The sequence below is a fragment of the Elephas maximus genome, chromosome 2 (genome assembly GCF_024166365.1).
Source record: "Elephas maximus indicus isolate mEleMax1 chromosome 2, mEleMax1 primary haplotype, whole genome shotgun sequence".
Classification (NCBI taxonomy): Eukaryota; Metazoa; Chordata; class Mammalia; order Proboscidea; family Elephantidae; genus Elephas; species Elephas maximus.
This window is the reverse complement of record NC_064820.1, coordinates 212,918,186-212,937,021: the sequence shown is the minus strand read 5'-3', so window position 1 is coordinate 212,937,021 and position 18,836 is coordinate 212,918,186. Positions and strand designations below refer to the sequence as shown.

The window sequence follows — 18,836 nt, the reverse complement described above, 5'->3', positions numbered from 1 at the left end:
ATACCTCTTTGTGGTTACCTTAATATTTACCCCTATTTTTCTAAGTAAAAACCTAACTTGTACTGTCCTATATTGCCTTGTATCCCCCTCAATATGGCAGTTCTATGCCACCTGTATTTAGTCCCTCTTTTTGATTATTGTGATCTTTTACATATTGACTTCAATGATTCCGTGTTTTGAGCGTTTTTTTCTTTTTAAAATTAATCTTAATTTGTTTTTGTGATTTTCCTATTTGAGTTCATATCAGGATGTTCTGTTCTGTGACCTTGTGTTGTGCTGGTATCTGATATTATTGGTTTTCTGACCAATTTCCTTTAGTATTTCTGGTAGCTTTGGTTTGGTTTTTGCAAATTCTCTAAGCTTGTGTTTATCTGTAAATGTTTTAATTTCGCCTTCATATTTTAGAGAGTTTTGCTGGATATATGATCCTTGGCTGGCAGTTTTCTCCTTCAGTGCTCTATATATGTCATCCCATTGCCTTCTTGACTGCATGGTTTCTGCTGAGTAGTCTGAACTTATTCTTATTGATTCTCCTTTGTAGGAGACCTTTCTTTTATCCCTGGCTGCTTTTAAAGTTTTGTCTTTATCTTTGGCTTTGGCAAGTTTGATGATAATATGTCTTGGTGATTTTCTTTTTGGATCAATCTTAAATGGGGTTCGATGAGCATCTTGGATAGATATCCTTTCATCTTTCATGATGTCAGGGAAGTTTTCTGCCAACAGATCTTCAAGTATTCTCTCTGTGTTTTCTGATATCCCTCCCTGTTCTGGGACTCCAATCACATGCAAGTTATTCTTTTTGAATCCCACATGATTCTTAGGGTTTCTTAATTTTTTTAAATTCTTTTGTCTGATTTTTTTCAGGTATACTGGTGTGAATTCCCTGGTCCTCCAGATTTCCCACTCTGCGTTCCAACTGCTGGAGTCTGCTCCTTGACTTCCTATTGGGTTGTCTAATTCTGTAATTTTATTGTTAATCTTTTGGATTTCTGCATGCTGTCTCTCTATGGATCCTTGCAACTTATTAATTTTTCCACTATGTTCTTGAATCATCTTTTTGAGTTCTTCAACTGCTTTACCAGTGTGTTCCTTGGCTTTTTCTGTAGATTGTCTTATTTCATTTCTGATGTCATCCCTGATGTCTTGAAGCATTCTGTAAATTAGTTTTTTATATTCTGTATCTGGAAATTCCAGGATTGTATCTTCATTTGGGAAAGATTTTGTTTCTTTAATTTGGGGAGTTGTAGAAGCAGTCATGGTGTGCTTCTTAATGTGGTTTGATATTGACTGCAGTCTCCGAGCCATCTCTAAGATATTGTAGTGATTTATTCTGTATTTACTCACTGAGTCTTATCTTGGTTTGTTTTCTTTCAATATACATAGATGGGCTAGTAGATTGTGCTGTCTTGATTGTTGTAGCCCTTGAATCAGTTATGTCCTATTACCAGCTGGTTTGGGCTGTTACCAGATATATAAGCCTAAGAGTACATACACTATTCTTGAGTAGAATCTGATTTTGGGTTACCAAGTGTGTGGTGCAGACCGTCACCTATTCCCCTTGAGAAGTAGTGGTGATAGTTGTGTGCACCAGATCCTAGTAGCAGTAGGGGGTCATGCTCCAGGGAGGGCAGGATGCTGACAGGCTTCCCCCAAGTTCCAGTGAGGTAGGTGTGTCTCTATTCCTAAAGCACCTTGGTGAGTGGGCTCTGCAGCTGTACCTTAGGCCCCCTATGCAAGTACCTCTACAGATTGGTAGGTGTCACCCTCCTTAGACCCCTAAGGCCGGAGGCTAGGTGGTCTGGGGGGAGCTTCATCCCTCAGTTCCCTGTTGTGGGTCAGCGAGGGCTCTGTTGAATATGCAGAGATGTCAGACCTGGGAAACTTGTCTTTCCAGTAATCTGCTAAAACAATTACAGTCAGATCCCTATCAGAAATACCTTTGCATTATAATAGCCACCTTGTTCCCTTTAAGGATGAAAGCCCAAGACTGTGGATCACATATGCTTGGCTGGAGCTGGTTCTGTGTTTTTAGTGCAATTCGGGAAGGATTTTTCGTGCCTGGGTTTTTTGAGCTGCTTCTCTCAGGCCAGGAGAATGGGTTAGGAAAAGACCAAGAAAAAAAAACCGCGGTGTAGTTCACTCTCTGGCTCAGGAAATTCCAATGTTAATGAAGCTGCCTGGGACGGGGAGGGGAGGGTTCAGATAAATAAGAGAGAGCAGCACACCGGAATATAGACAACGTTTCTTACCCTGCTTGGGGTAACTGTTTTATCTGAGATTCCCGAGGGGCATGTCGACCCTGTGCACTGGCTGGGTAGAGATTGCCCCCGAGGGTCAGGCCTGCGTCCCATGCCCATGCTGTCTCAGAAGCCGTGGTTAGTTCCTCCGCTCCCAGTCCAAAGCCCAGCGCCAAGGTTTCCCGGCTGGGACGCCGCACTCCCGGCTCCAAACCCTGTCGCTGCCTCCTGGTCACGTCTCCTCCTGTCAGCCGAGTCGCTGCGATGCCTGCGTGCACTGGCTGGGCTTCCCCCGAAGTCAATTCTGGGGGGTAGGGCTGCGTTCCGTATTTGCGCCATCACAGGATGCCATGCTCAGCTCCACTGTGTCCGGTCCAAAGTCCGGTGCCAGGGTTTTCTGACTGGGACGCTGGCTCCAGGCTCCGAAAACAGCCGCTGCTTCCCTGTGGTTGTTTGTTCTCAGTCTCTGTCACTCAGGTCAACTCTTTATATCTGTGTTTCTTGGTCAGGGTTCGTAGATTGTCATGTATGTGATTGGTTCACTTGTTTTTCCGAGACTTTGTTGCAAGAGGGATCCGAGGTAGCTTCTACCTAGTGAGCCATCTTGGCCCCCTTCCTTCAGCTGTTTACACATGTTTTTTGTTTTCTTTCTTGGCCATCGTATCTTTGGTCCACTCCTCCTCGTCTACCCTCCCTAAAAGTCAGAGATTCTCAGGGCTTTGCCCTTGGTCGTTTTCATATACCACACCTGCCACCTAAACTGTCCCTTCCTGCAGCCTCAGGCATTACCTGACCGCTGATGACATACACACTGCAGCCTGGCCTGGCAAACTGCTCACTGGCCTCTGAGTGCCTGGGCTCATCCTCTGCTGTCCACATGCTGTTCTCTCTGCTTCTCTCCTTTTCTCTTCCCAGTCTACTGTACACATAGCAAAGTAGGAAAAGGAAAACTGTTATAGAACTTGGCTTTTTAAGAGTGCAGAGATTTACACTTGCTTATTATCTCCTGGCTTCATAACCCTGTCATGCTGGTCTCCTTTGCTTTCTAGGGGCCCACCAGCTGCTCCATGGGAGAAAGATAGGGAAGTCTGCTTCTGTAAAGATTACAGCCTTGGAATCCCTGTGGGACAGTTCTTCTCTGTCCTGTAGGGACACTATGAGTCGGGATCCACTTGATGCCAATGAGTTTTTTGGATTAGAGGAAGCAAGTGGATGAGCAGGGCCATGGGTAAATACAGCTGCATGGAATGGTGGTACAAGAACACACATAGCATTTAGAGTCAGACCGACCTGCGCTCACACACTGGGTTTGCCACTGTTGTGTAACAGCCGAGTGGCACCTGGACCCAAGGTCAGCCACGTCTCCAAGATACTGAAGAAAGACTCCAGAACCAGCAGTCATGACATATGGTTTATTGGGAAGCTTACTTACGGAACTGTGGCCCCGGGTGGTGGCTGGACCAGTTTGACGCTCTGCAGCCACCTAGCAAGAGCACAGGTTTATGTACCGTTCCAGCTGGGGCCAAGGCTCATTGTTTTTCTCCCATATCCTTGGACAGCCAGTGTTCCCAGGGACTTCATGTCCAGGACCAAATGTTTTTCTTCTTGTTGCTAAGGTGTTCCTTAGCTTTGGCCAGCTGCCCAGTCACACCACTCCCTGCCTTGTGCCTTAGCCCGAGTCCATCTGAATCCATCTCCAGCATGCTTTGAGGGAGAGCAAAACTGACTCCGTTAGGAGGGGATGCATATAGCTGAATAGCCTTACCCTATAGCCACCTACCCTCTGCAGGATCTGGAAAGGAGTTCCTGAAAAGAGGTACTTCTACTGCCAGAGAAGGTAAACGGAAGCATCCCAGGCAGCAGGGAGTACATGTAGATTTTCTTGGTCAGTGTTGGAAAGGACCACGCTCAGCACTTGTGGCATCCCTACCAAAAAAACAGTTGCTATGGAATTGACTCTGACTTATGGTGACCTCATGCGTGTCAGAGTAGAACTGTGCTCTGTACAGTTTTCATTGGCCAGCTTTTGGGAAGTAGATTGCCAGGTCTTTCTTCTGAGGCACCTCTGGGTGAATTCAAGCCTCCACCCTTTCAGTTGGCAGCCAACTATGTAAACGGTTTGCAGCACCTAGGGACTCTTGTCATACCTACAGTGAAGCCTTTTTGTCTGTTCCCCTTGATTTCAGGTTCAAGTGGGATAGGAGCTTATCATGGAAAACATAGTTTTGATACTTTCTCTCATCAACGTTCCTGTTTATTAAAAAGTTTAAAGAGAGAAGTTTTTAACAAACTCAGATATCCTCCCAACAGCCAGTCAAAGGTGAATTGGGCAAAATTTTTCATTTTGAAACGGTTCAACAAAGGAAAACTCGGTCTTCTGATGCTTACTCTCCTGGGTATTATAGCAGCTGTGCTCCTCAAGGTAAGTCTCCAGTACTCATGAGGTGTTGGTCTGAATGGCTGCCACGTGTATTTTTTTCTCCTGCCTTGGGAGTGCTTCTACTTTCATAAATGAGCTATACCTCTAATATTAACTGTTAAGGTTGCTGGCCAACTACCTGTTTTTATAAATAGTTTTATGGGAACACAACTACTCCCATCCATTACTTATTGTCTGTGGCTGCTCTCATGCTGTGATGGCTGAATTGTGTACGTAGAACAGAGACTAGATGACCCACAAAGCCTAAAATACATGTAGAAAAAGTTTGCAGACCTCTGGCCTAAGTTTAAAACATTGTAGAGCTTGCTTGCAGAATTCTAAGTTTGCTAATCCTCTGATCTTTTGTTATTGCTCTGTCGTTGTAGTTTCAGTTTTGTTCTTGAGTATGCATGAAATTAGCATGCCCTAGAAGTGGAGGGGCTTGTTGTGTGGCAGAGGGTAATGGTGGTGAAGCAATTTTGGTGAGGAATATTTATGGGGCTGGAATGTTTTTCTCCAGAGTTGACTACCAGATGAAGTTTGTCTTGGGTGAGTAGTTGTTAATAGCGATGGGCTTACAAAGAGGCCCCTGTGACAGCTACCTTTCTAAAGCAGTTTGTGTACCCTTCAGAGGAATGAGAAAATCCATGATAATGAAAGTTAAGATGGAATGGGGAACAAATTGAACTGTGTTCTTCGAGCCCTCAGATGCCTAGTGAGGAGGTTGAAACTGTTGACAACATTTGGGAAAAGAGGCAAGAATCCGGCATTTATTGGAATAACTGTGTTTATATTTGTATTTTTTTTTTTTTTAATTTGAAAGGAGATTGGATTATCTCACAATATCACAGCCTTGGTGGTGATATAATATTGATTCTGTCACAATTTGGTAGAACTGACGATATCAGTTGCATTTGAAATCATTTGGGTTTTCTCAGAAATACCAAGCTGTGCTGAGGAGAAGGGCCCTGTTGATTTTTCTGGTAGTTCACAGACTGCGTTGGTCCAGTAAACAGTGGTGAACTGCAGATTTCAAAACCCATCTCTGTAAAGAGTGAGGTAGGAATTCCTTGTTTTCTTTCTATATGTAAGGGGCCCAGTTGGGATATGTTTTCTTTTAGTTACTTGTTCTGCTACAGTTGGAGGCCTTAGGGGTTAATAAAAGAGAATGTTTATCTCCAAACATTTTGGACTTTGGCCCAGAGTATCAGAGTGTTAAAATTCAACTTAGTCACAAATTTTAATAGAAGGGAGCTTTGCTGGAAATCTAAGAGAAATATGTAGAGGCAATGACTTAGCTGGAAGATAAACCATTTCTGGAAAAAGGACAGCCATGATAGTGAGCCCCCTCACTCTGCTATATCCACTCAGCTCCTTTGGAGGAAGTATCATTTTGACCCTGACCTCTTTTTCTTTTTTGTACACAATTTGAGAATATCTTCTGAAAATATCCAGGTCATTTTTTGTTTGTTTTGTTTAAAAAAAGTTTGACTTTGCAATTCATGGTAGCAAACTTAGTCCATCAAGACTTAGTGGGTTAGGGATTTCAACTTCTGTATCTTTCTGAGGCTGTGAATGTGGCTGGAGATGTGCTTGGTTCTGCTGTCTATCGACCTTGCTCTTTTCCCAAGACATCCTTCCTCCAGCCTGATATGCAGCTTCCTGATTGGGGTAGAATTCCTCAGCCTCGTGGAAAAGCTGGAGAACTGGGGTGAGTCTGTGCTCCCAGGCTTGCCGTATTCCCAGGAAGGCCCCCAGGGGCAGTTGTACCACATCAGACAGGCTGGGGCTGGACAGTGAGCCTGTTCAGAGTTCACAGGAGGGTTTGGCAGACTGGTCTCCTCTCTTTTAGGTTCTAGAAAAGCAGCAGTGTGTAAAAACATGTAGCTGGGAATAAGAAAATCTGACTTTGATCACTGGTTCTGATACTGACTTGAAAATGACCGTGGGCAAAGCCTTTTCCAAACCCTTTCTTAGGCCTAGCTTGCTCATGAGGCCACTTTCAACTCCAGCTGTCTCAGTTCTTGTGACTGTTAGCTGATATGTTAGCTGCGCCTATTTTGGGGGGTTCAGTCTGGAACTAAAGATTTGGCTTTCTTTTTCACTTTGTGCTTCTTTGCTTTTCTCTTTGAGCTTATATCGTCCTTTTATTAAATCATCTTTCATTTTAGGTAAATGACTCTGAGACAATATTGCGTATTTTACGAGGAGTCTTTGTTATAATTGCAGATATTTTTCTGAAATTGCCTTTCTGCAATTAAGAGTTTACTGATTTTGGAATATGCTTGGATTTGATTTTATTCTTTGGCTTTACTAGAATTAGAATAGTTTTGGAACATTTTAAAATGGAAAGTCAGAAGCAGCGATTACCAATCTAAAGGGAGCGTATCAGGCTCAGGGAGAGGAGTTCGCAAAAGCTCACCGTGTGTGCATTTTTTTAAAGATGTAAGTGCACAAAGTAAAGTTTCAGTAAACTTAATATAAGCTACACCATAGGGGTATGGATTTAAGAAGGCTGAAAAATCCGAGATGTTCAAGTTGATGAATGTCATTGAACCCAGAAACCCAGTGCTGTCGAGTCGATTCCGACTCATAGCGACCCTGTAGGGCAGAGTAGAACTGTCCCATAGAGTTTCTGAGGAGCGCCTGGCGGATTCGAACTGCCGACCCTTTGGTCGGCAGCCGTAGCACTTAACCATTATGCCATTAGGTCTTAGAAAGTTAAATATCACATTTGAACTTTGAGGTTCAGTAGCACCTCTTCAGCCTCCATAGGTGGGGATTAAATTCAATACTGCTTGTGAGTTTTAGAAATAAAATTGTTCCCACTTTTCAGATTTTGTGCAGACTTCAGCTTCCTAGTTACAGTGGTAGGAAAGTAAATGAGTTTTTCAACTCCTGTCTCTGATACCAGGCAGGATCTAGCTTCCATCACCACCCGTTTTGCTGCTGCTGCTGCTGCTGTTGGAGAGAGGACATAGGCCTTTATCTTCAGCCCAAACCTCACTGATTTCTTAGGGATACATAGGCCTTTTTTAACAAAATACATTTAAAGTCTCTAAAGACAGGAGGTATTTGTTAGAGTCCCAGTATTAAGTGCATGTTCCACGACTGGTTGGGTGGGTTTTTAACCTGGTAGAGTAACCTGGATCCCTTTCTCCTCTCTAGGCTGAATACCACTGAAGAATGATCCTGTTCAACCACCGGCTTGCTGCTTCAGAATGATTCCTTCTATTAAATGGCTAATGAACCAATAATTTTAAAATTCTGCTAAAAACAGTAAGAATGAATATGCAAGCGCAATGTGTTTAAACCTAAAAATCACTGCCACTAATGATTAATAAAATTTGCCATTTCAGCCAAATCCCAACATCCCCCAAAAGTAAGGGTACCCAGCAGCACCTATTCTAGATTGTGCTTACGCAAATCTTAAACCTTTGGGGTACAGGAGGAGAATGTGTTAGGCTAAACCCAGACTGTTTGGGAGTGTAAGGAAGTTGCGGGACTGTTCAGTGACTTCACTCCAGTTCATGGGACACCCCACCTGCTGCCCCTGCTGCTGCGGCAATCACTCAGGGAAGCTTTTCAGGGTTGTGTTACTCAGTAAGGTATGGAGGCTGGTTTTCTCAGCACTGCTTAGGATTACCAGCAGTCCAAAGAGGTGAGGCTAGAGCGCTTCTTGAGGTTTGAGGCAGTAGAACTGCACGCGGGTGGCCTCTCATTCACTGGGCCTTGAGCACCTGGCCTCCCGAAGTTGACCCTCTGCTCAGGTGTGCCATCTGACATGTGGTCTGTATCCTCTCGTATCCATTCTTCATCCTGAGTTGTGTGTGGTTTGTGGAATTCTGTGTTGTAGTTGTCCACAAGTGCTTTTGGTAACTAATGTCACTCAAAGTATCTTGTAAATCTCGGGCTTCCTAGAAGACACTTGCCAATTTCATGCAAGTATCGTCTGTCATTCTTATGGCTTTGGAGTTGTAGAATTCCACATATTATCAAAACTAACTGGCATTTTTTAAATGCTGTAATAAAAGGACTTATGAAAATGTTTGTATACTCTCAGGACCCTAAAGTGGCAAGTTAGCAGATCTTCAAGGACAGATCTCTGAGTTTCCTACTTCTGTAGCACAGTGCAAGTAAATTTCATCTTTTAAAGCTTCAGATAGATCCCTTTTGGAATAAATTCATCCTGCAGAACTTAAAGTGGGGAAACCATTTCCTCTCACAGAAAAGAGGCCTTGAATATTCAGGACTTTGGGGCTTGAAGGTCTCATGGGGCAGGTGGTGGATCAGTTGGAGAAGTTTGGAGAATAACCATGACCCGTTGCCGTCAAGTTGATTCCGACTCATAGTGACCCTATAGGACAGAGTAGAACCTCCTCATAGGGTTTCCAAGGCTGTAATCTTTATGGAAGGAAGCAGACTGCCACATCTTTCTCCCGCAGTGGGTTTGAACCGCTGACTTTTCAGTTAGCAGTGCTTAACTACTGTACCACCAGGGCTCAGGAATAACTGTGAGCTATAGCAGTTGACCATACTGAAGGGGTTGGAGAACACAGTAATAGGACCTGCAAATGTAAAGCCAGAGTATTTCCCAAGCAAAGTAGAAGTTACCCTCATGCAGAGCCTGATATGGCCAAGACCTGAAGCATTTCAGCCAAGTTGGGAAAGTACTAAAAAGAATTGGGCATGTGGAACCCAGCCCTTTCCTCGGGGCAGTATCGCGCTATCTTAGTCATCTAGTGCTGCTGTAACAGAAATAGCACAAGTGGATGGCTTTAACAAAGAGAAGTTTATTTCTTCACAGTAACGTAGGCTGAAGTTCCAAACTCAGGGCATCAGCTCCAGGGGAAGGCTTTGTTTCTCTGTTGGCCTTCTCATCAGTGTTCCCCAGGACTAGGAGCTTCTTTGAGCAGAGACCCCGGGTCCAAGGACGCACTCTGCTCTCCGTACTGCTTTCTCGGTGGTATGAGGTCCCCCCTCTCTCTGCTGGCTTCCCTTTCTTCATCTCATGAGAGATAAAAGTTGGTGCAGGCCACACCCCAGGGAAACTCCCTTTACATTGGACCAGGAACATGACCTCGCTAAGGGTGTTACAATCCCACCCTAATCCTCTTTAACATAAAATTACAATCACAAAATGGAGGACAGCCACACAATACTGGGAATCATGGCACACATTTTTGGGGGACACAATTCAATCCAGGACATGTGCTTCTGACTCCACCTTGCTACCCCTCTGCATTTGCAAGCAAACTCAGCCCACTCAATGAGAGAATATAATTCATTTTATAGAATGTATAACCAAATTTGTTGAATGAATTTGTTCCATGAAGGCTATCAAAAGTATGTTGTGTTCATCGTTATCACAGTAGGAAGTATTAGGAGTTAATCACTAGCCCAGTTTAGGAAGAGACTGACTAAACTGTGGCTATAACAATCCAAAAGGGAGAACATTAAAATATCTTAGGCAAAATTTCAGTATGAAACTTTCATTTAGTATATAAATTGTACATTATAATTCATGATTAAACTAAATTTTTGGCATGGTTACTAGTACATTCTCCTTCAGAATAAGTACATTGTATTTGAAAGAATTGGCAAATGCTACTAAACGTAGCATTCTTGGTGTGGAACCTCAGTTATGCCCTGATTCTTCAATCTGTTGTAGGGGAAAAGACATTTCCAAGTTTAGTAAAGTAAAAGGAAAGTTTTATTCAACATATATTCAAAAAGATAGAAGTGGGAAGCGGTCAAAGGATGTTGCCAGAGCTTCGTCTGCCTGAGTCCAAGGAAGTATTACAGAGTAAGCAAGAATGGGAAAATGGACAGGCATGCTACCACAGCCTTGTCTGTCCGAGTCCAAGGAAATTACAGAACAGACAAAAGTGGGAAAATGGGCAAGCATGCTGCCATAGCCATGTCTGCCCAAGTCCAAGGAAGGTTACATAGTCATCAGTATATATTAACATTACAAATGCACAAAACGATTGAAAGCTTCACCTTTTCACAGATTGGGTAGAAACTGTCATCCTACATTTTGAATTGTGTTTCTTAACAATGATTGGTACAGATGACAGTCAGGAGGGTCTTCACTGGTCCAACAAATTTCTATTCACTAAATGTTAATAGAAAAAGGTAAGAGTGGAAAGTCTTTTGTGTTCTGGCTTCTGTGAAAGTTTTCCTAAAAGACATTTTCCAAGATTCTTCTATCTATACCTCGGGGCCCAGTTGATGTGTCCTTGGGAGTCCTTGTGAGTCCAGCTCCAGCTGGATTACATTCTGTATGCTCAGGGACAGGGAATAATGACTCCAATATTATTTTCTAAATCAGATCATAAACTGTTTCCCACTACATATTTTTTTTGCTCTTAACCATCAAAAGTAGTATTTGGCAACTTTAAGGCATGCTTTCTTAATTTAAATCCTTAGCTAAGAAGATTTTCTCAAGCTTTCTTTATGTGATTTGTTTAAAAAAAAAAAAAGCTATAGTGAATATACTTTTCCAACTGTATCCTCCTGTCCTCATTCACTAATCTAAAACGGGCTTCTGAAAGCATATTCATAGAACATTAACCCACAAAATTTTACACAAAGAATGGTCCCACAGCTATTCCTGTATAGCAGGGATTTGTAAAGCACATCAGCATATCAAAAGATCCAAGTCCTATAGAATCTCTGAAGCATTTAGTGTGTGTTGCTATTTGACCATGGAACCCCTTTCCTCAACACCTATTAACTTTCCATGACACTACCATTTCCTTAGCGCGCGTGTGGGGAGACAATACCACGGAGTCCAGATTTTCTCTTCAGTGATTACTTTTCTGTGCCCTGTACCTAGTTATTTTGTTTGGTTGCTAGAAGCTCACTAAGGCATTTGTCTCACAAATAGGTATGGGACACTGAAAACACCGAGTAACTGAATTTATAGCATGTTGAATCTTCAAAGCAGGGATTTATGCTCTGTGCATCCTTTTTTATCCCTTCCATTGGCCTTCTGTTTATAGCTAAAGATGTTGAAGAGAGCAGCAATGAAGGTAGACTGCCTTCCACTTTTGATGGCAGGGCATGGCCTGCATTCACCATTGAACCCTAAGATGTTAACCAGCCCCAGGCCTCAAAGAAAGCATCCTAGAATTTGAATCAGCATTGAATTCCATTCCAGGGCTATGTGGGAGAAAGATCTTGTTTTTGCTGCCCTTGTTTATATTTAGTAACTGCTATAAGAAAAAATGTGGTAAGAAACAACTGTTTCCCAGAGCTGTGTAAGTGAAAATACTGGTGGTAAGGAGAGAACTGGAGGGAAGGTTCAACGGGATCCCTGAAGAAGAATCTACATTCAGCAGTTGACAGCACCTGTATTTGCTGAAGGGGGGATTGGGGGAGACAGCGAGGGGGTTGTGGTGAACTGGGTTGCCTGGACAGGCCCACTGGCCGCTTTTCCAGAGCTTCGCAAAGAGTCTGAGAACAGATTTGGGCAGCAGACTGCCTCAGAAATAAGTACTTTTTATACAACAGTGATTATTGTAGTGTCTTTTTATTTGACATCTCCAATTTGAAGCCATTTACATTATTGAATAATAGTGGCACTCAGGATTTTTTCACTCTTCACTTGGCTGGTATCTTCTAAAGAGCAATCCGAGTCAGAAGAAGAAAGCAGCTTGACCACAAGAGAATTGTCAGTCTGCAGTTCAGATGCCCTCATGTGTCCTGAAGCTCTTATGAGGAGCTGTCCTTAGTGTCCACACATTGGCAGACCCGTGTGTGTGGTGGGGGCAGTCCAAGCTGCTTTGCTAGTGACTGGTGGTCAGGACCCTGACAACAAGCCCCAGGATCAGTGTGGCTGATGCTGCCCCCAGAGCAGCCCCTCGGCGGACGGCCAGCTGTTTTACTGACAACATGTTGGCAGAAACCGAAAGGCCGAGGGCTGTTTCTGGCATCCTGAAGAGGTCCATTTGGTACTCAGGTCTTGAATATGTTGTCAAGGTGATGCCAGGGGAGCCGCCCATAGCCACTGCGGAAGCAAACAGGAACAAACTTAGGCAGTGCTGTGGTAATCAAAAAGCTTACATTAACCAGTTGACTCTACTTGTTATGCTGTATGACTGGCTAACTAACCTCTATGCCTTGCAATAGAAAATTCCTGTACAGTGAAATAATGCCTCCTTTTTCTACTTTACAAGCAGGATCAGATGAAGAAATATTTGGGGAAGCTTAATCTGTGAGTTGATGTATAAATAAAGCTTACTACTTGGTCAGATGAAGAATCTATCTGAACCTGTCCTTGCATGTTAATCCTGTGTATAACTTCAGAAAAGCATATTAAATGCTTAGTTGATTTTGTCTTACCAAATTCTCTCATGACAACTTAAGTCCTCAGTGTTTGTCAACTGGCTCCCAACTGCTCCAATCAGGGGAAGCCCAGGAAGAGTTGTGGCCCCTGGAAGAGCTGTGAGCTACATACACACACCTGATAGTGCCAGCCTGGGGGTGGGAGGGGACCCTGTGCCTCAGAGCTGGGGCCTTCACTTTATCGTGTGAACACTGGATGTAAACCAGAGAGGTTATGACTATCTGATGGTCCAGGCTCCCATCTCCGGATGGCTGCTGTGGGCAAAGTCAGGATCCCCCTATCCCCTCTGTCCTGGGAGGGAGTTGAGTGAGTGAGAATATGAGTTTACCAGTCTGACTTGCATCTTGTCTTTTGTCTTTAATAGTTGTGGAATGATGGGGAAAGTTCCTGATTTCTCTGGGACTTGGTTTCTTATCTGAAGTTGGGGATACGTGTTACTTGTATACAAGCCTAAGGCTGTAAATTACTTGTTGCGGTGTCTGGTATATTATTGTCGTTTTCCTGGCACTCAGGACATCATTTTCATGATGATAGGGAGGAAAACATTTGGGCTTACACAGTTTCCAAACACTTGAGCCACACAGAGGCTTAATGGGGAAGCTCTGGACCTAACACAAAATAGGTGCCCCATAACTATTAAACGAATGAAGCTGGTTGTCACACAGAAGGTGGCCAGGAACAGTGTGCCACTGAAAGTTTTATGTACCAAAGCAGAAGACGCTGCAACATTACCTGAAGATACAACCACCTTCTCTGGCCCAGGTCTGGGGACTGTGCACTGTGCCTCCTGCTGCTGCAGGCCTGCATGTTTCTGAGCCTAAAGGAGAGAGAGCTGCCTGAGTCAGCCTGCCAGCCCTCTTGGCACCACTGGCCTCATGTATCGCCTGCCTTGGAAATATTATAAGCTAAAGCAGAGCACATTCATATACTTGTGACAAGAGTTTTAATCCTCCTGGAATCCAGATTTCTGGCTTTCATGGGAGTTGGGGTCATCTGCCCTTAGGTGTCCTTTTTGAACCTTGTAGGAACTGGTTCACTGGAATCACCTTCATGTTAAACAATAGCTTAGTAAGCAGTTTAGCCAAGTTGTTTGCCTTTAGATATTGGGTTCTTTTGGAAGTTTTTCTGTGTGCAGCCTGTTTCGAGATGCAGGCACTCCAGGGTCTGACTAGAGGCTGTTTAAGGATAGTATGACATGCCTTTGGGGACCCTCTGTAACCTGCCCTGTGTTCTTTTGAAGAATTCGGTTAGTTTGGGGAAACAGATTCCAAAGGTCAGACTGGGAACTACGTTTAGGGTAAATCAGTAATTATTTTAATTGTTTTACAAGATAATGCTGTATGAAAATCCTTCTTGACCACAAATTTGTTTATCAGTTCTGTTCCCGCCCTTTTTTTCCCATGGCAATGATGCTGATAAGATTTTGTGTAAAAATTTTGGGAGTTTGTTTAATCTTTGGAACATTTCTGACACTAGTTGAAATGTTACCCTGATTTGGAAATCGTATATTCAATAAACTTCTATCAATTTCTGATATTGGCTTAATAGGATTTTTGTTTCAACAGTAGTTTTTATTGTGTGTCTTTACTGTCGTTGCTTTAAATCTTAACAGTGTCTTAAGATGCAAAGATGACTTTATCCACACACACAGCAAAATCCTACCCTGATCTTTGAGAGAATACCTACCTTCCACTCTTTACTGTGTCCCAGACCCCACCCACTGCCCTCGAGTCGATTCCGACTCATTACTGTGTAGGAGAAACAAATGCCGGCTTGCCGTTTAAAACTTCGTCTGAGAGGATTGTGGACAGGGTGATTTTAGGACATCTTCCAAAGTCAAGACACACTTTGGGGGCTCCTCTGGAATCAGCCTAGTTTGACTGAGCTCTTTGCTTTTGTTTGGTTTTCAGTAGCCTCCCTGTCTAAGGAAGACTTTTGGTCTTGCATTTCTCTTTGTAATTGCAGAGTATGTTCTTAACCTGGAACTATCTGGAGCCCAATTAGAATGACAGGAGCAGGTGTTGAGGCTCAGGTGGCCCTTCCCCGACTCCACCACTCCCACCGCAACCTATACCACAGATCACTGCTGCCAAGTCTTGGCATGCTCTGGGCATTTCTCCTGTCTTGGGCCAGGTGCAGAGTGTGTCTTCTGCGCCAAGTGCTATATTGATTTACTTACCTCCTCTGCAGCTAACTTCCAGTTAATCTGGGCAGTGTAGGCAACAAAGGCAGCAGCTGCCAGGAGGGCACAGACAAACATGCCCAGCCAGAGGCCTGTAGGAGACAAATGACAATAGGTAGAGGGTGAAATGAACACCCCAGACCTTCTCCCAGCTTTTCCTCACACCACATACCCATTATCCTCATTCTAACCACAAAGGTCAGAACGGCTCCCAGTGGGAGGGCGATGACATAATACATGATCAAATTCACAATGGCTCCAAAGGCCTGCTTCCCGGTGCCTCTTAGTATTCCACCATAGACACACTGGAAAGAGAGGCAGAAAGGGGCTAGAGATTAGTAACGATGAGATTGGTAGCTGTAACATAAGCGACAGGTACTTTTCTAAGTAATTGCATTGCCTTATTTAATTCTCACAACACTAGGATGGTGTTATAGATTGAACTGTTTCACCAAAATCCAAACCCGTTGCCATTGAGTCGATTCCAACTCATAAAGACCCTATAGGACGGAGTAGAATGCCCCACAGGGGTTCCGAGGAGCAACTGGTGAATTCAAACTGCCAGCCTTTTGGTTAGAAGGTGTCTTGGTCATCTAGTGCAGCTACAACAGAAATACCACAAGTGGATGGCTTTAACAAAGAGAAATTTATTCTCTCACAGTCTAGTAGACTACAAGTCCAGGGGAATGCGTTCTGTCTCTGTCGGCTCTGGAGGAAGGTCATTGTGATGCATCAGTCTTCCCTTGAGCTGGAGCATCTCAGTGCAGGAACCTCAGGTCCAAAGGATACGTTCTGCTCCCTGCACTACTTTCTTGGTATGAGGTCCCCCCTCTCTGCTTGCTTCCCTTTCCTTTTTATCTCTTGAGAGAGAAAAGGTGGTACAGGCCACACCCTAGGGAAACTCCCTTTATATTGGATCAGGGATGTAACCTGGTAAGGGTGTTACAACCCCACCCTAATCCTCTTTAACATAAAATTGCAATCACAAAATGGAGGACAGCCACAGAATACTGGGAATCATGGCCTAACCAAGTTGATAAACACATTTTTGGGGGGACATAGTTCAAACCATGACAGCAAGCAAGCTGTTAACCACTACACCACCAGGGCTTCCCCAAAAGATATGTTGAATTCCTAACTCCCAGTGCCTGTCAATGTGACCTTGTTTGGAAATAGGATCTTTGAAGATGTTAGTGGTTAACATGAGGTCATACCAGAGGAGGGTGGGTCCTAATCCAATCTCAGTGATATGAAAGAGGAGAAGAGAAACAGAGGGAAGATGGCCATATGTGATAGAGTCTTGCTGGAACTGCAAGCCAAGGAACACCTAAGGCTACCAGAAGCCAGGAGAGATGAGAAAAGATCTTCCCCTAGAACCTTTGGAGAGAAGATGGGCCTTTAGACATCCTGAATTTGGACCGCTGGCTTCCAGAACTGTGAGTCAATACATTTTTGTTCTTATAAGCCACCAACCTTTTTTGTTTTGGCAGTCCTAGGAAACTAATACAGATAAGTAATCTTATCCCCCTTTCTTCCATGAGGAAACTGAGTCACAGAGTTACACTTGCTCAGTGTTACACAAAAGTAGCTATGTTTTAAACAACTCCAGAGCCCCCAGTCTTCACCTCCGCACCATTACTACCTTGCTAGAAAGTAAAGATAGAATTGGTGACCAACCACTAGTCCAGGACTCTGGGAGGCTGGACTAATGATACAGCAAAGATATGATTTATTAAGTTTCCTATTGCTGTTGTAGCAAATTACCACACACTTTATTTCTTAAAACAACACAAATTTATTATTTTACAGTTCTAGAGGTCACAAGTCAAAAACGGGTCTCGCTGGCCTAAAACCAAGGGCTGTGATCCTTCTGTAGGCCCTAGGAGAAAATCCATTTCCTTGCCTTTTCTAGCTTCTAGAGACTACCTGCATTCCTTGGCTCATAGCCCCCAGACAGCAATCGTATCTCCAACCTCTGCTCCTGTAGTCACATTCTCTCACTCTGAATCTACTGCCTCTTTCGTTTATAAGGAACCTTGTGATTACATTGGACCCACTTGGACAATCCAGAATAATATCCCCATCTCAATATCCTTAACTTAATCACATTTGTAAAGTCCCTTTTGCCATGTGAAATAACATATTCACAGGTTCCAAGAATTAGCACATGGGCATCTTTAGGGGCCATTATTCTGCCCACCGTAAGTGTCATGCAAAGGTGTTCTCTCATTCCATATGATATAGGCAGCCCTTGCCTACTCCATCACAGTGGTTATGTTCACAGATCAGAGTTGCTCTGGAAAAAATAGAAACTTGGCTTTTATTAGTCTCATCCTCCCAACTTGCTCTCAGATCTAATGAACTGCAGAACTACAGGCACAGCTCATGCTCAGTCAGCATTATTGACCGGTAGGTATTTGATTATTTTGTTAATATGAGGGATGAGAAGTATTTAATCATTTGATTTTTACACATTTGAGTGAAGAAGTATTCATTGGGGTTAGGAGATATGTACCTCTTGAAATTTGAACTAAGATGTGCACATTTCTGGTTATTATATATCATAGAATAGAAGATGATCTTTTTTGGTTAAAAAAAAGACTTCTCCCAAATTATGATTGATGTGCTCTGGACCAGTGGTTCTCAACTAGGGGGTGATTTTGCCCTCATGGGACATTTGTCAGTGTATGGAGACGTTTCTGGTTGTCACAACTGGAGGGAAGTAGATAACTGGCATCTAGTAGGGATACTGCAAAACAAAATAGTCCCCCCCACAACAAAGATTTGTCTGGCTCAAAATGTCAATGATGCTAAGGTTGAGAAGTCCTTATTCACAGCATCATAAACTAAAGTAAAAATTTCAGTGGCAAGTGCACAGGAAGGCCAATGGCCCCATTAGCCTGAAGCTATATATATATATATATTTTTTTTTTATAGCCCTATATAGGACAAGCAATGGACGGGCAGATTAGACAGGGATTTAGCAAGGAATCCCATGAAATAAGATAGCCAGAGGGGGCTTGAAAATTCTCCACATACCCCAGGGACTGTAGGAGCAGGTCCAAACCTCCTCCACACCCCTGGACAGTGGAGCTTATGCACATGGGCAGAAGAGATATGAGAGGGCCAAGAAGGGCATTATATAATGATAAAGGGGTCAATTCATCAAGAAGATATAACAATTATAAACATATATGCACCTAACAAGAGAGCCCCAAAACATATGAAACAAATATTTTCAGAATAGAAGGGAGAAATAGTTCCACAATTGTAGCTGGAGACTTCAATATCCCACTTCCAATAATGGATAGAACACCTAAACATAAGATCAAGATCAAAATAGAGAACTTGAACAACTCTATAAACCAATAAGACCTAAAAGACATGTATAGAACACTCCACCCAACATCAGAAGAATACACATTGTTTAGTGCGCATGGACCATTCTCCAGGATAGACCATATTATAGCTCATAAAATAAGTCTCAATAAATTTTAAAAGGTTGAAATTGTACAAAGTATCTCTTCTGGCCACAAGGGAATGAAACTACAAATCAATAACAGAAAACTAGAAGTTTCACTAATATGTGGAAATGAAACAACACACTGTAAAACAACTAATGAGTAAGAAATTACAAGGGAAATC

General features: G+C 43.2%; 2 protein-coding genes across 4 annotated transcripts in view; one reads left to right on the top strand and one right to left on the bottom strand.

Moving 5' to 3' along the window:
* Positions 1-14,559, top strand: part of ALDH3A2 (aldehyde dehydrogenase 3 family member A2) — a 58,896-nt gene extending 44,337 nt beyond the window's left edge. Inside the window, exons 9-10 of one of the 3 annotated variants that reach the window (XM_049874623.1) lie at positions 4,424-4,659; positions 7,825-14,559. In XM_049874623.1, the coding sequence (XP_049730580.1) occupies positions 4,424-4,659; positions 7,825-7,839 (251 nt within the window). In that variant the 3' untranslated portion in view covers positions 7,840-14,559. The other 2 variants (XM_049874625.1, XM_049874624.1) reach the window with 2 other exon arrangements.
* The window catches only part of SLC47A2 (solute carrier family 47 member 2), a 38,061-nt gene continuing 31,674 nt past the window's right edge, over positions 12,450-18,836 (bottom strand). Inside the window, exons 14-17 of the mRNA XM_049874626.1 lie at positions 15,364-15,496; positions 15,189-15,283; positions 13,742-13,826; positions 12,450-12,670 (exon numbers count right to left, since the gene is read on the bottom strand). Of these exons, the coding sequence (XP_049730583.1) occupies positions 12,450-12,670; positions 13,742-13,826; positions 15,189-15,283; positions 15,364-15,496 (534 nt within the window). The remainder of the gene's footprint in view (positions 12,671-13,741; positions 13,827-15,188; positions 15,284-15,363; positions 15,497-18,836) is intronic.